The sequence below is a fragment of the Haliotis rufescens genome, unplaced genomic scaffold (assembly GCF_023055435.1).
Source record: "Haliotis rufescens isolate VD_foot unplaced genomic scaffold, xgHalRufe1.0.p SCAF_2, whole genome shotgun sequence".
In the NCBI taxonomy this organism is placed as follows: domain Eukaryota; kingdom Metazoa; phylum Mollusca; class Gastropoda; order Lepetellida; family Haliotidae; genus Haliotis; species Haliotis rufescens.
Window position 1 is genome coordinate 34,130,697 of NW_025963890.1, and position 12,007 is coordinate 34,142,703.

The window sequence follows — 12,007 nt, forward strand, 5'->3', positions numbered from 1 at the left end:
CTGAGATGTGCTTTAGGAAACATATTGTTACCACCGAACATGCTTCCAGGCAATGTCAACAGCCCGAGAAGTTGTTTAAGCAGGGAAAGTTACTTGTGATGGCAATTCTTGGAAATCTGGAGTTTTGTGTAGGACATCATGGGTTTGTGGTTAATAGTTTGATTTTCTGTGAAGATGGTATTGGTAGACATTGATGACATCATTGATGTTTACTGGCAATTGTGTGTGTATCCTGTACGAGGGCAGGGTGATCTGTTTAAAAGCCTTTATCTTATGATCAGATGATTGTATGGTGTGTATCCTGTACCAGGGCAGGATGATCTGTTTACAACCCTTTATCTTATGATCAGATGATTGTGTGGTGTGTATCCTGTACCAGGGCAGGATGATCTGTTTACAACCCTTTATCTTATGATCAGATGATTGTATGGTGTGTATCCTGTACCAGGGCAGGGTGATCTGTTTACAAGCCTTCATCTTATGATCAGATGATTGTATGGTGTGTATCCTGTACCAGGGCAGGATGATCTGTTTACAACCCTTTATCTTATGATCAGATGATTGTATGGTGTGTATCCTGTACCAGGGCAGGGTGATCTGTTTACAAGCCTTCATCTTATGATCAGATGATTGTATGGTGTGTATCCTGTACCAGGGCAGGGTGATCTGTTTACAAGCCTTCATCTTATGATCAGATGATTGTATGGTGTGTATCCTGTACCAGGGCAGGATGATCTGTTTACAAGCCTTTATCTTATGATCAGATGATTGTATGGTGTGTATCCTGTACCAGGGCAGGATGATCTGTTTACAACCCTTTATCTTATGATCAGATGATTGTGTGGTGTGTATCCTGTACCAAGGCAGAGTTATCTGTTTACAAGCCTTAATCTTATGATCAGATGATTGTATGGTGTGTATCCTGTACCAGGGCAGGGTGATCTGTTTAAAAGCCTTTATCTTATGATCAGATGATTGTATGGTGTGTATCCTGTACCAGGGCAGGATGATCTGTTTACAAGCCTTAATCTTATGATCAGATGATTGTATGGTGTGTATCCTGTACCAGGGCAGGATGATCTGTTTACAAGCCTTTATCTTATGATCAGATGATTGTGTGGTGTGTATCCTGTACCAGGGCAGGATGATCTGTTTACAAGCCTTAATCTTATGATCAGATGATTGTGTGGTGTGTATCCTGTACCAGGGCAGAGTTATCTGTTTACAAGCCTGAATCTTATGATCAGATGATTGTGTGGTGTGTATCCTGTACCAGGGCAGGGTGATCTGTTTACAAGCCTTCATCTTATGATCAGATGATTGTGTGGTGTGTATTCTGTACCAGGGCAGGGTGATCTGTTTACAAGCCTTTATCTTATGATCAGATGATTGTGTGGTGTGTATCCTGTACCAGGGCAGGATGATCTGTTTACAAGCCTTAATCTTATGATCAGATGATTGTGTGGTGTGTATCCTGTACCAAGGCAGGGTGATCTTTTTACAAGCCTTTATCTTATGATCAGATGATTGTGTGGTGTGTATCCTGTACCAGGGCAGGATGATCTGTTTACAAGCCTTAATCTTATGATCAGATGATTGTGTGGTGTGTATCCTGTACCAAGGCAGGGTGATCTTTTTACAAGCCTTCATCTTATGATCAGATGATTGTGTGGTGTGTATCCTGTACCAAGGCAGGGTGATCTGTTTACAAGCCTTCATCTTATGATCAGATGATTGTGCGCTGTGTATCCTGTACCAGGGCAGAGTTATCTGTTTACAAGCCTTAATCTTATGATAAGATGATTGTGTGGTGTGTATCCTGTACCAGGGCAGAGTTATCTGTTTACAAGCCTTAATCTTATGATCTAATGTTATGATCAGATGATTGTGTGGTGTGTATCCTGTACCAGGGCAGAGTTATCTGTTTACAAGCCTTTATCTTATGATCTAATGTTATGATCAGATGATTGTGTGGTGTGTATCCTGTACCAGGGCAGGATGATCTGTTTACAAGCCTTTATCTTATGATCTAATGTTATGATCAGATGATTGTGTGGTGTGTATCCTGTACCAGTTCAGGATGATCTGTTTACAAGCCTTAATCTTATGATAAGATGATTGTGTGGTGTGTATCCTGTACCAGGGCAGAGTTATCTGTTTACAACCCTTTATCTTATGATCAGATGATTGTGTGGTGTGTATCCTGTACCAGGGCAGAGTTATCTGTTTACAAGCCTTTATCTTATGATCAGATGATTGTGTGGTGTGTATCCTGTACCAGGGCAGAGTTATCTGTTTACAACCCTTTATCTTATGATCAGATGATTGTGTGGTGTGTATCCTGTACCAAGGCAGGGTGATCTGTTTACAAGCCTTAATCTTATGATCAGATGATTGTGCGCTGTGTATCCTGTACCAGGGCAGAGTTATCTGTTAACAAGCCTTAATCTTATGATCTAATGTTATGATCAGATGATTGTGTGGTGTGTATCCTGTACCAGGGCAGAGTTATCTGTTTACAAGCCTTTATCTTATGATCAGATGATTGTGTGGTGTGTATCCTGTACCAGGGCAGAGTTATCTGTTTACAAGCCTTAATCTTATGATCTAATGTTATGATCAGATGATTGTGTGGTGTGTATCCAGTACCAGGGCAGGGTGATCTGTTTACAACCCTTTATCTTATGATCTAATGTTATGATCAGATGATTGTGTGGTGTGTATCCTGTACCAAGGCAGGGTGATCTGTTTACAAGCCTTAATCTTATGATCAGATGATTGTGCGCTGTGTATCCTGTACCAGGGCAGAGTTATCTGTTTACAAGCCTTAATCTTATGATCTAATGTTATGATCAGATGATTGTGTGGTGTGTATCCTGTACCAGGGCAGAGTTATCTGTTTACAAGCCTTCATCTTATGATCAGATGATTGTGTGGTGTGTATCCTGTACCAGGGCAGAGTTATCTGTTTACAAGCCTTTATCTTATGATCAGATGATTGTGTGGTGTGTATCCTGTACCAGGGCAGGGTGATCTGTTTACAAGCCTTAATCTTATGATCAGATGATTGTGTGGTGTGTATCCTGTACCAGGGCAGGGTGATCTGTTTACAAGCCTTAATCTTATGATCAGATGATTGTGCGCTGTGTATCCTGTACCAGGGCAGAGTTATCTGTTTACAAGCCTTAATCTTATGATCTAATGTTATGATCAGATGATTGTGTGGTGTGTATCCTGTACCAGGGCAGAGTTATCTGTTTACAAGCCTTCATCTTATGATCAGATGATTGTGTGGTGTGTATCCTGTACCAGGGCAGAGTTATCTGTTTACAAGCCTTAATCTTATGATCAGATGATTGTGTGGTGTGTATCCTGTACCAAGGCAGGATGATCTGTTTACAAGCCTTTATCTTATGATCAGATGATTGTGTGGTGTGTATCCTGTACCAGGGCAGGGTGATCTGTTTACAAGCCTTAATCTTATGATCAGATGATTGTGTGGTGTGTATCCTGTACCAGGGCAGGGTGATCTGTTTACAAGCCTTAATCTTATGATCAGATGATTGTGTGGTGTGTATCCTGTACCAGGGCAGAGTTATCTGTTTACAACCCTTTATCTTATGATCAGATGATTGTGTGGTGTGTATCCTGTACCAGGGCAGAGTTATCTGTTTACAAGCCTTAATCTTATGATCTAAAGTTATGATCAGATGATTGTGTGGTGTGTATCCAGTACCAGGGCAGGGTGATCTGTTTACAACCCTTTATCTTATGATCTAATGTTATGATCAGATGATTGTGTGGTGTGTATCCTGTACCAGGGCAGGATGATCTGTTTACAAGCCTTAATCTTATGATCTAATGTTATGATCAGATGATTGTGTGGTGTGTATCCTGTACCAGGGCAGGGTGATCTGTTTACAAGCCTTCATCTTATGATCTAATGTTATGATCAGATGATTGTGTGGTGTGTATCCTGTACCAGGGCAGGGTGATCTGTTTACAAGCCTTTATCTTATGATCTAATGTTATGATCAGATGATTGTGTGGTGTGTATCATGTACCAGGGCAGGGTGGTTACCACCCTTAATGATCAGATGATTGTGTCATAACATGACCTACTCACGAGCTGTATCTGCAATACAATATGGAGAAACCATTTTAGTTGTATTGTACAAAAGGTTGATGGAATTAATATATTGTCTCCTTGTTTGATTCTTATCAGCACAAATATATTCATACAGTTTCAGTGCATTGCTCTGGGCTTGGCACAATTTACAGAATAAATGACATGTGAATGTTGAAAAACTTTATAGAAGTTATGAACACACAATGCCAACTGTACTTAACAAAGAAAGTGTTATCCCAAATATAACATTCATTATGTTTATAGAAGTTGATGTAGCATATGTTTTTAGGTTGATATTATGTCCATTAGAAGATATGCCTGTCTGCCTCTCAGGTAGGTCATTGACTGTGTATCTGATGGTCAGTGTGTATCTTTGTGCCTGGTGTTTCAGTACCTTTGTCTGTGTCAGATATGTTAGTGTGTGTATCTATCTGTTTGTATGTGTCAGTTTGTGGTGTGGTGTGTCAGTTTGTGGTGTGGTGTGTCAGTTTGTGGTGTGGTGTGGTGTGGTGTGGTGTGGTGTGGTGTGGTGTGGTGTGGTGTGGTGTGTCAGTGTGTGGTGTGGTGTGGTGTGGTGTGGTGTGGTGTGGTGTCTCTTGTGTGTGGTGTGTGTCAGTTTGTGGTGTGGTGTGTCAGTTTGTGGTGTGGTGTGTCATGTGTGGTGTGGTGTGGTGTATCTGGTGTGTGGTGTGTCAGTGTGTGGTGTGGTGTGGTGTGGTGTGGTGTGGTGTGGTGTGGTGTGGTGTGGTGTGGTGTGGTGTGGTGTGGTGTGTTTGGTGTGGTGTGGTGTGTATCTTGTGTGTGGTGTGTGTCAGTTTGTGGTGTGGTGTATCTGGTGTGTGGCGTGGTGTATCTGTTGTGTGGTGTGTGGTGTGGTGTGGTGTATCTTGTGTGTGGTGTGTGTCAGTTTGTGGTGTGGTGTATCTGGTGTGTGGCGTGGTGTATCTGTTGTGTGGTGTGTCAGTGTGTGGTGTGGTGTGGGTAATCTGGTGTGTGGTGTATGTCAGTTTGTGGTGTGGTGTATCTGGTGTTTGGTGTGTGTCAGTTTGTGGTGTGGTGTATCTGGTGTGTGGTGTGGTGTGTTAGTGTGTGGTGAGGTGTGTGTCAGTGTGATATGGTGTATCTGGTGTGTGGTGTTGTGTGTCAGTGTGTGGTGTGGTGTATCTGGTGTGTGGTGTGTCAGTGTGTGGTGTGGTGTGGTGTGGTGTGGTGTGGTGTGGTGTGGTGTATCTGGTGTATCTGGTGTGTGTCAGTTTGTGGTGTGGTGTATCTGGTGTGTGGTGTGTGTCAGTTTGTGGTGTGGTGTATCTGGTGTGTGGTGTGTGTCAGTTTGTGGTATGGTGTATCTGGTGTGTGGTGTGGTGTTGTGTGTCAGTGTGTGGTGTGGTTTGGTATATCTTGTGTGTGGTGTGTCAGTGTGTGGTGTGGTGTATCTGGTGTGGGGTGTCAGTGTGTGGTGTGGTGTATCTGGTGTGTGGTGTGTGTCAGTGTGTGGTGTGGTGTATCTGGTGTGGTGTGTCAGTGTGTGGTGTGGTGTATCTGGTGTGTGGTGTGTGTCAGTGTGTGGTGTGGTGTATCTGGTGTGGTGTGTCAGTGTGTGGTGAGGTGTATCTGGTGTGTGGTGTGGTGTATCTGGTGTGTGGTGTGGTGTGGTGTGTCAGTGTGTGGTGTGGTGTATCTGGTGTGTGGTGTGTGTCAGTGTGTGGTGTGGTGTATCTGGTGTGTGGTGTGTGTCAGTGTGTGGTGTGGTATATTTGGTGTGTGGTGTGGTGTGGTGTGGTGTGTCAGTGTGTGGTGTGGTGTATCTGGTGTGTGGTGTGGTGTATCTGGTGTGTGGTGTGGTGTGTCAGTTTGTGGTGTGGTGTATCTGGTGTTGTCAGTGTTTGGTGTGTGTCAGTGTGTGGTTTGGTGTATCTGATGTGTGGTGTGTGTCAGTGTGTGGTGTGGTGTGGTGCAGTGTGTCAGTGTGTGGTGTGGTGTGTCAGTTTGTGGTGTTTTGTGTCAGTGTGTGGTGTGGTATGTCAGTGTGTGGTGTGTTGTGTTAGTGTGTGGTATGTCAGTGTAGTGTGGTGTGTGTTGTGTTGCATTGCGGTGTTGTGTGTTAGTATGTGGTGTGATGTGTTAATGTTCTGTGTGGTGTGTCAGTATGTGGTGTGATGTTTTAGTGTTTGATGTAGTGTGTCAGTTGCTGGTGTGATGTGATTTGTCAGTATGTTGTGTGATGTGTTAGTGTGTTATGTCATGGTCTGATTGAATGTATTTGTGCCTGATGTTACAGTGAATCCCATTGCCTTACTCACATCATGGCTACTGCCTATTGAACATTGACATTTGCAGACACATGACACAGTTGCACATAGTGGCGTTGTCAATGTGACAACACTGATGAGTTGTTATGTTGGTCTGCAGTTCCTGTTGGTGCGCAGTTGATAATAAAACTTGTCATTAGCATCTCAACTATGACCTTATCATCATGATCATATTGATTTATGTTTTGTTTGTCATCATTGTGACCTTATATTTCTCACGCTCAGGACATAAACTTACCTTCTGGAGGGTTTACTTTGAACACTGACAAGCTCAACTTTCCTGGCTGTCATGTAACCATAGTAATGGTAAGAAGCCTCCATTATGATGTGAAGGAAAGATCTGTTGTCCTCGGTGGTCTGTGCACTGATTGATTGATTTGGACTTTGAGGGTTTCTGTAGGCAGAGGCAGTGCAAGGATGTGAAGAGGACTGGTGTTTCTGTGTGAAGTACTTTAGGGCATATCAGACCAAAAACTTGCATCAAAGAGTAGTGTGTCCCCCATCCCCATGTCTCACTTACCTGCCTGGTGGTAAGGCTGTTAGGAACTCTCTCAAGGGAAATACTTCTTTTGCAGTGCTTTTTGAAACAGCACTGTGGTTTAGGATTTAGCAAGGACGGTAAGTCTTGATTTTTTGTTGATAAATCTGTATTCCAGAAGAAAACTAAATGACTGTGATTGTGTCTAAATTGGAGTATGTTGATTAGGCCAAGGTGTCTGTCTGTACAGTGGTTTGTATAGGAAAACAGCTCTGCTGACTGAGTGTGGGCAGCATGGAGAAAGATAACATAGAATAAGTGAGATGCCAAAATTGTTTTCTGTTGGTTAATGTAGACTATTGATACTGTTAATGATATTTACTGATAATAAGTTTTCTTGTGAACAATAAAAGCTAGAAAAAACTAGAACCATGTGATGTGATATGGGTCGGCCAATAGGTGGATGCTGGCTTGATTAGTCTAGTGTGCTGTCACTGCACCATTAATTATTAACATCCTACTATAATGAATTGGTGGGCTAGTTTTGGAAGATCTGCACAGGCCAGAAGAAATAATCACTGATGCCAGGTTTACTCTTGTTGCCATGGAAACACACGGTGATCTAGAGATGAGGCAAATATTTAAATGGAAAAGCTGCTGCAGAATAACAAGCCATGATGTGTTATAATTGTGTTATTAGAAAAGTTACTTATGAAAAGTTGCAATGTGGTTCCATGTTTACAAACATGATGTAAGCAATTGGTTCATTGAGGTGTATTGCCTCTCACATATTGAAATACCAATATGTTTTGATTAATCATGACACAAATATTAGTATTAGTCAGCATAATGTCACAGTAAATGAAAGTAGATGCTCGCAATCTCTCTCATCACTCGGGCCCGTTTCCACAAAGTGATCCCGAATACACAATGCCATTCCGAAAGTGGTCAGATGTAACAAATGTTATATTTTGGATAAAACTTTCTACGTTAAGTACAGATTCCAGTATTCTTTTGTGGGACTGGCAGTGTGGGTTTTGAATACCTCATGGGACTCAACTCAAAAAAGTACTAGAATCTGTACTTAATGAAGAAAGTGTTATCCCAAATAGAACGTTTGTTACATTTAACCACTTTCTAAATGACATTGTGTATTCATAGCTTTTGGTCATGGGAGCCCTACCAATTTACACTTGTCAGAGGGGTACACAAAGTATGTGATCTAGACTACCAGTTGTCAGACTTTCATTTTTGTTGTAGCCTCGGTCGCAGAGTGGGTTAGATCGCTGACTTTGTGCCTCACTCACTGGGTGTCTCAACCCAAAAAAGTACTAGAATCTGTACTTTACAGAAAAAGTGTCATCCCAAATATAACATTTGTTACATAACTCCCATACGTTAAAATAGTCTTATAAAAGTTGTGAAACTAAGCGAATGATAAGATTGCTTTGTGGAACGGAAACCTGGTTTTATTAGTGCCTGATTAGTGGCCTAATAGTTTTAGGCGCCACAGTTTCCTGTACAGATGTCTGTCCCTCCGCATGGGTTTGGCCTCAGATATGCCTGATTATGATCCTTGGTCAGTCATCACCTTGCCCATGGATGTCCAAGACCCAGACGTTCAGTACTATCATCTCATGTTGGCTTTCTTCTTCTTTTGGCTGACTGAAATATTGATCAAAGCGGTGTCAAACTCATTCTGCCATCACCTGGCTGTATTAGTGTGACATCACACCCTGATAACAGGGAAGGGTGCTCTCACCATCGGACATCACCTGGCTGTATAGTGTATCTACAGCCACATGGACCTGAGCTCCACACAGTTTTTGTTAGAATCATGTAATATACGATATTTAACAATGTGTGAAAGCTCTTAAATGATTGATTTTCCTGTTTTGAGTAGATCTTTGATGCCTTTATCAGCTTGTTTTAAAGAGAAATGCCTCAGAAGCAGAGTTTACTTTTACCTTTTTGTTGCAAAGACATGTTGAGATGTGTGACTCATAGTTGATGGATTCCTGGTGGCTCTCTACTAGATCACTACACCATAAGGCAGGTGCAAGCAGTCTCCAGTACTGCACCAGTCATATCACCATATCAAAGCATGCACAAATGTGTAATCACATATGTGTTGTAGGGACATTCATTTTACACTGCAGTCATTGGAAGGGAAAGGAATGAAATGTTTGGTTCTGTTAGTTACGAGTGATTCCATAGATATGCACAACAGCTAGATGCTACTTCTATTCGTTACAGTGATCTCTTCATCATGACTGTTGTCCAGGGTGGTTTGCCTGTTAGTCGTGGTGATTCAGTGTTAGTACTTGAACATGCTGTCAGTGACATGCCACTGAGCGTTTGATTCAGTGGAAACATGCACTGACAATGTGATAAGAAGTCTATTAAGCTTCATGGATGGCTGTGTTGTTATCTTGTTTCCCTGAAGTATGTGACACATTTTTGTAAGATACTGGAATAGCTTTACTTCCCTGATGATTGCTAATAGGAAAGAGTTGATAACATATGTCGGGAGGATTGTCCCCTGCCCTGGACAGGATGTCTCTTGACTTGCTGACAGTAGTCACTTTTCTGTGTTTGTAACCATGGGTCTGAGTATGAAACTAGTGTCTCATGTGTGTTTGGAATATTTTGTTAGAGATATTGTTTGTATTTGCATTTTGATGATATATGTAGTTTTAAGAAATAAAACAATATCGACAAATTTATAATCACTTACCTCTTCTGAAGCATTTAGAAAGTGTGAAGTTGATAGAGCTGTCTTGCAGTCTCACACCAGGTCTTTAAGATAGGAACGCTATGTTGGGAGTCATTAGAAATATGAGTGTTTCTCCTGCTTAGATAAAAAGCATCTCCTGGTTCTAGATCTCTCATTAATATCTCATCAATCTGATGTGTGGATTACGATTACCAATTTTCAAACTCCTTTCAGCTCCTGCCTGGACCCACTTGTACCTTAGAAGGAGTCTGAATTACCACTGATAGGAACTAATGAATCATATTGAGAGCTATGTAGCAAGAAAGCAAGAGGGAACTAATTTGAGACAATGCCAATCTTTGTAGTGAGCCTCGACAATTTTTCCAAAGGATTCACTTGTGGAGTGATGGATGAGTGTTACATAATTCACAGACAGAAACAAGCAGCGGGGAATTCAGCACTTCTTGATGTGACTTGGTAGTTGTTCCTTAATGGCTGGCTGCACATCACAGACCGCTGGCTGAGCTATAATCTAAGCCTCTGTGGAATACCAGCCTGAGAAACACTGGCTCAGGAGATAATGAAAATAACTTAAGACATACAGAGACACAACTAGCAGCCTGGACAGTGTTAGACACTGCCAGGTATAGTGTGTCATAGCTTGTGTCAAAGTATATATAATATATATATGTGTGTTGGAGGCATCACTCATGGTTGTGCTAACGGAGTATGGAATAAGGCCTATTGAGACAGTTGGAGAGATCACCTGTATGCCTTGAGCTACCTGGAGGCTTGCATCCAATGTAGGTGTCTGAGTCGGGTGTGACAATGTTGTTAGATGTGATGACTGTGTTTTGCTGTCGTCGTAGGATCCGACAGGCAGGTCTGAGTGGACTTCAGGGTGTGGTGAGGAAGACAGTGTCGGATGACTTGCAGGTCAACATCTGGGATCCTGTGCACATGGACAAGATAGTACCATCACTGCTGTACAACATGGAGGAGAGAAGGTGAGTGTAGCTATGGTAACCCTCTACGCTGTACAACATGGAGGAGAGAAGGTGAGTGCAGCTATGGTAACCCTCTATGCTGTACAACATGAAGGTGAGTGTGTAGCTATGGTAACCCTCTATGCTGTACAACATGGAGGAGAGAAGGTGAGTGTGTAGCTATGGTAACCCTCTATGCTGTACAACATGGAGGAGAGAAGGTGAGTGTGTAGCTATGGTAACCCTCTACGCTGTACAACATGGAGGAGAGAAGGTGAGTGTAGCTATGGTAACCCTCTATGCTGTACAACATGGAGGAAAGAAGGTGAATGGAGCTATGGTAACCCTCTATGCTGTACAACATGGAGGAGAGAAGGTGAGTGTGTAGCTATGGTAACCCTCTATGCTGTACAACTTGGAGGAGAGAAGGTGAGTGTAGCTATGGTAACCTTCACTTCTGTACAACTTGGAGGAGAGGAGGTGAGTGTATGACATCATTGGGGGTGTATAGCTTCTCAACGATCACAAGTTTAACTGGATCTACAAGCCATAATTTTGTCAATTCTCGAGAAAGCTGATGGTATTTGGAGCCCTAAATTGTTATTTGGGCCAGCTGATATTGATTTTCTGTGCCACAAAATGTAACGCATGAATTAGGATGGTCTGAGAGCGTTGTCTGTTCTGTGGCAGGACTAGCTTGAAAAAAAATCTTCTTAAATTACCATGCTTTAAATTCTGTGTTTTTTTAAGAATTAACCATCTGCTAATATAGATATTATCATTTTGAATTGAGTTATCAGCAGTGATAATTTACATCTCAATACATCAAACAAAGCAGCACTTGTATAAATGTCACAGTCAGAAGAGACAGAATCTTCGCAAACAGATCTTGAAACTTTATCTTGATCTGTGTTTGTGCAGGTTAGAAGAATATTTAGGTTTCAGTAACATGAATCTGCAGAGAGCATAGAACAAGTTAGCCATATTCCCACTGATCTAACACAATTCACCATTTGTTAAGCTATCATTCAGTATATAAACATGTCGTATATGTAATAGTTTACCAACATGGTATTATCATTTGTACTTTGGTAATGGAGTTGTTCTCCTTCTCCTGTCAGTGTGTTGAGCCAGGGGGCAGACAGTCCTCGGGATGAGGAGAGTCCCTCCTATGCAGCCGAGACGGTGTTCCGGGACCTGGTGTGTCGGGCTTCCTATGGCTACATCGAGACGGTGCTCAGGCCAGTGTTAATGTGAGTACCTCTGTAGGATGTAGATATATTCTGCAATGTTTTGTTGGGTTCTATTTCATATTAATTCTCTGACATTTCTCAAATGTCATGTCATGTATGCAGTGTTGGACCAGCAGACAATATAGGAGATTAGCTT

General features: G+C 42.0%; 1 protein-coding gene across 4 annotated transcripts in view; it reads left to right on the forward strand.

Moving 5' to 3' along the window:
- The window catches only part of LOC124111885 (protein EFR3 homolog B-like), a 98,216-nt gene that overhangs the window by 37,133 nt on the left and 49,076 nt on the right, over positions 1–12,007 (forward strand). For all 4 annotated transcript variants that reach the window (XR_007222239.1, XM_046471763.2, XM_048399833.1 and 1 more), the window contains exons 6-7: positions 10,502–10,639; positions 11,740–11,871. Coding sequence is in view for 3 of the 4 variants with exons in the window: in XM_046471763.2 (XP_046327719.2) it covers positions 10,502–10,639; positions 11,740–11,871 (270 nt within the window). In the remaining variant the exon portion in view is untranslated. The remainder of the gene's footprint in view (positions 1–10,501; positions 10,640–11,739; positions 11,872–12,007) is intronic.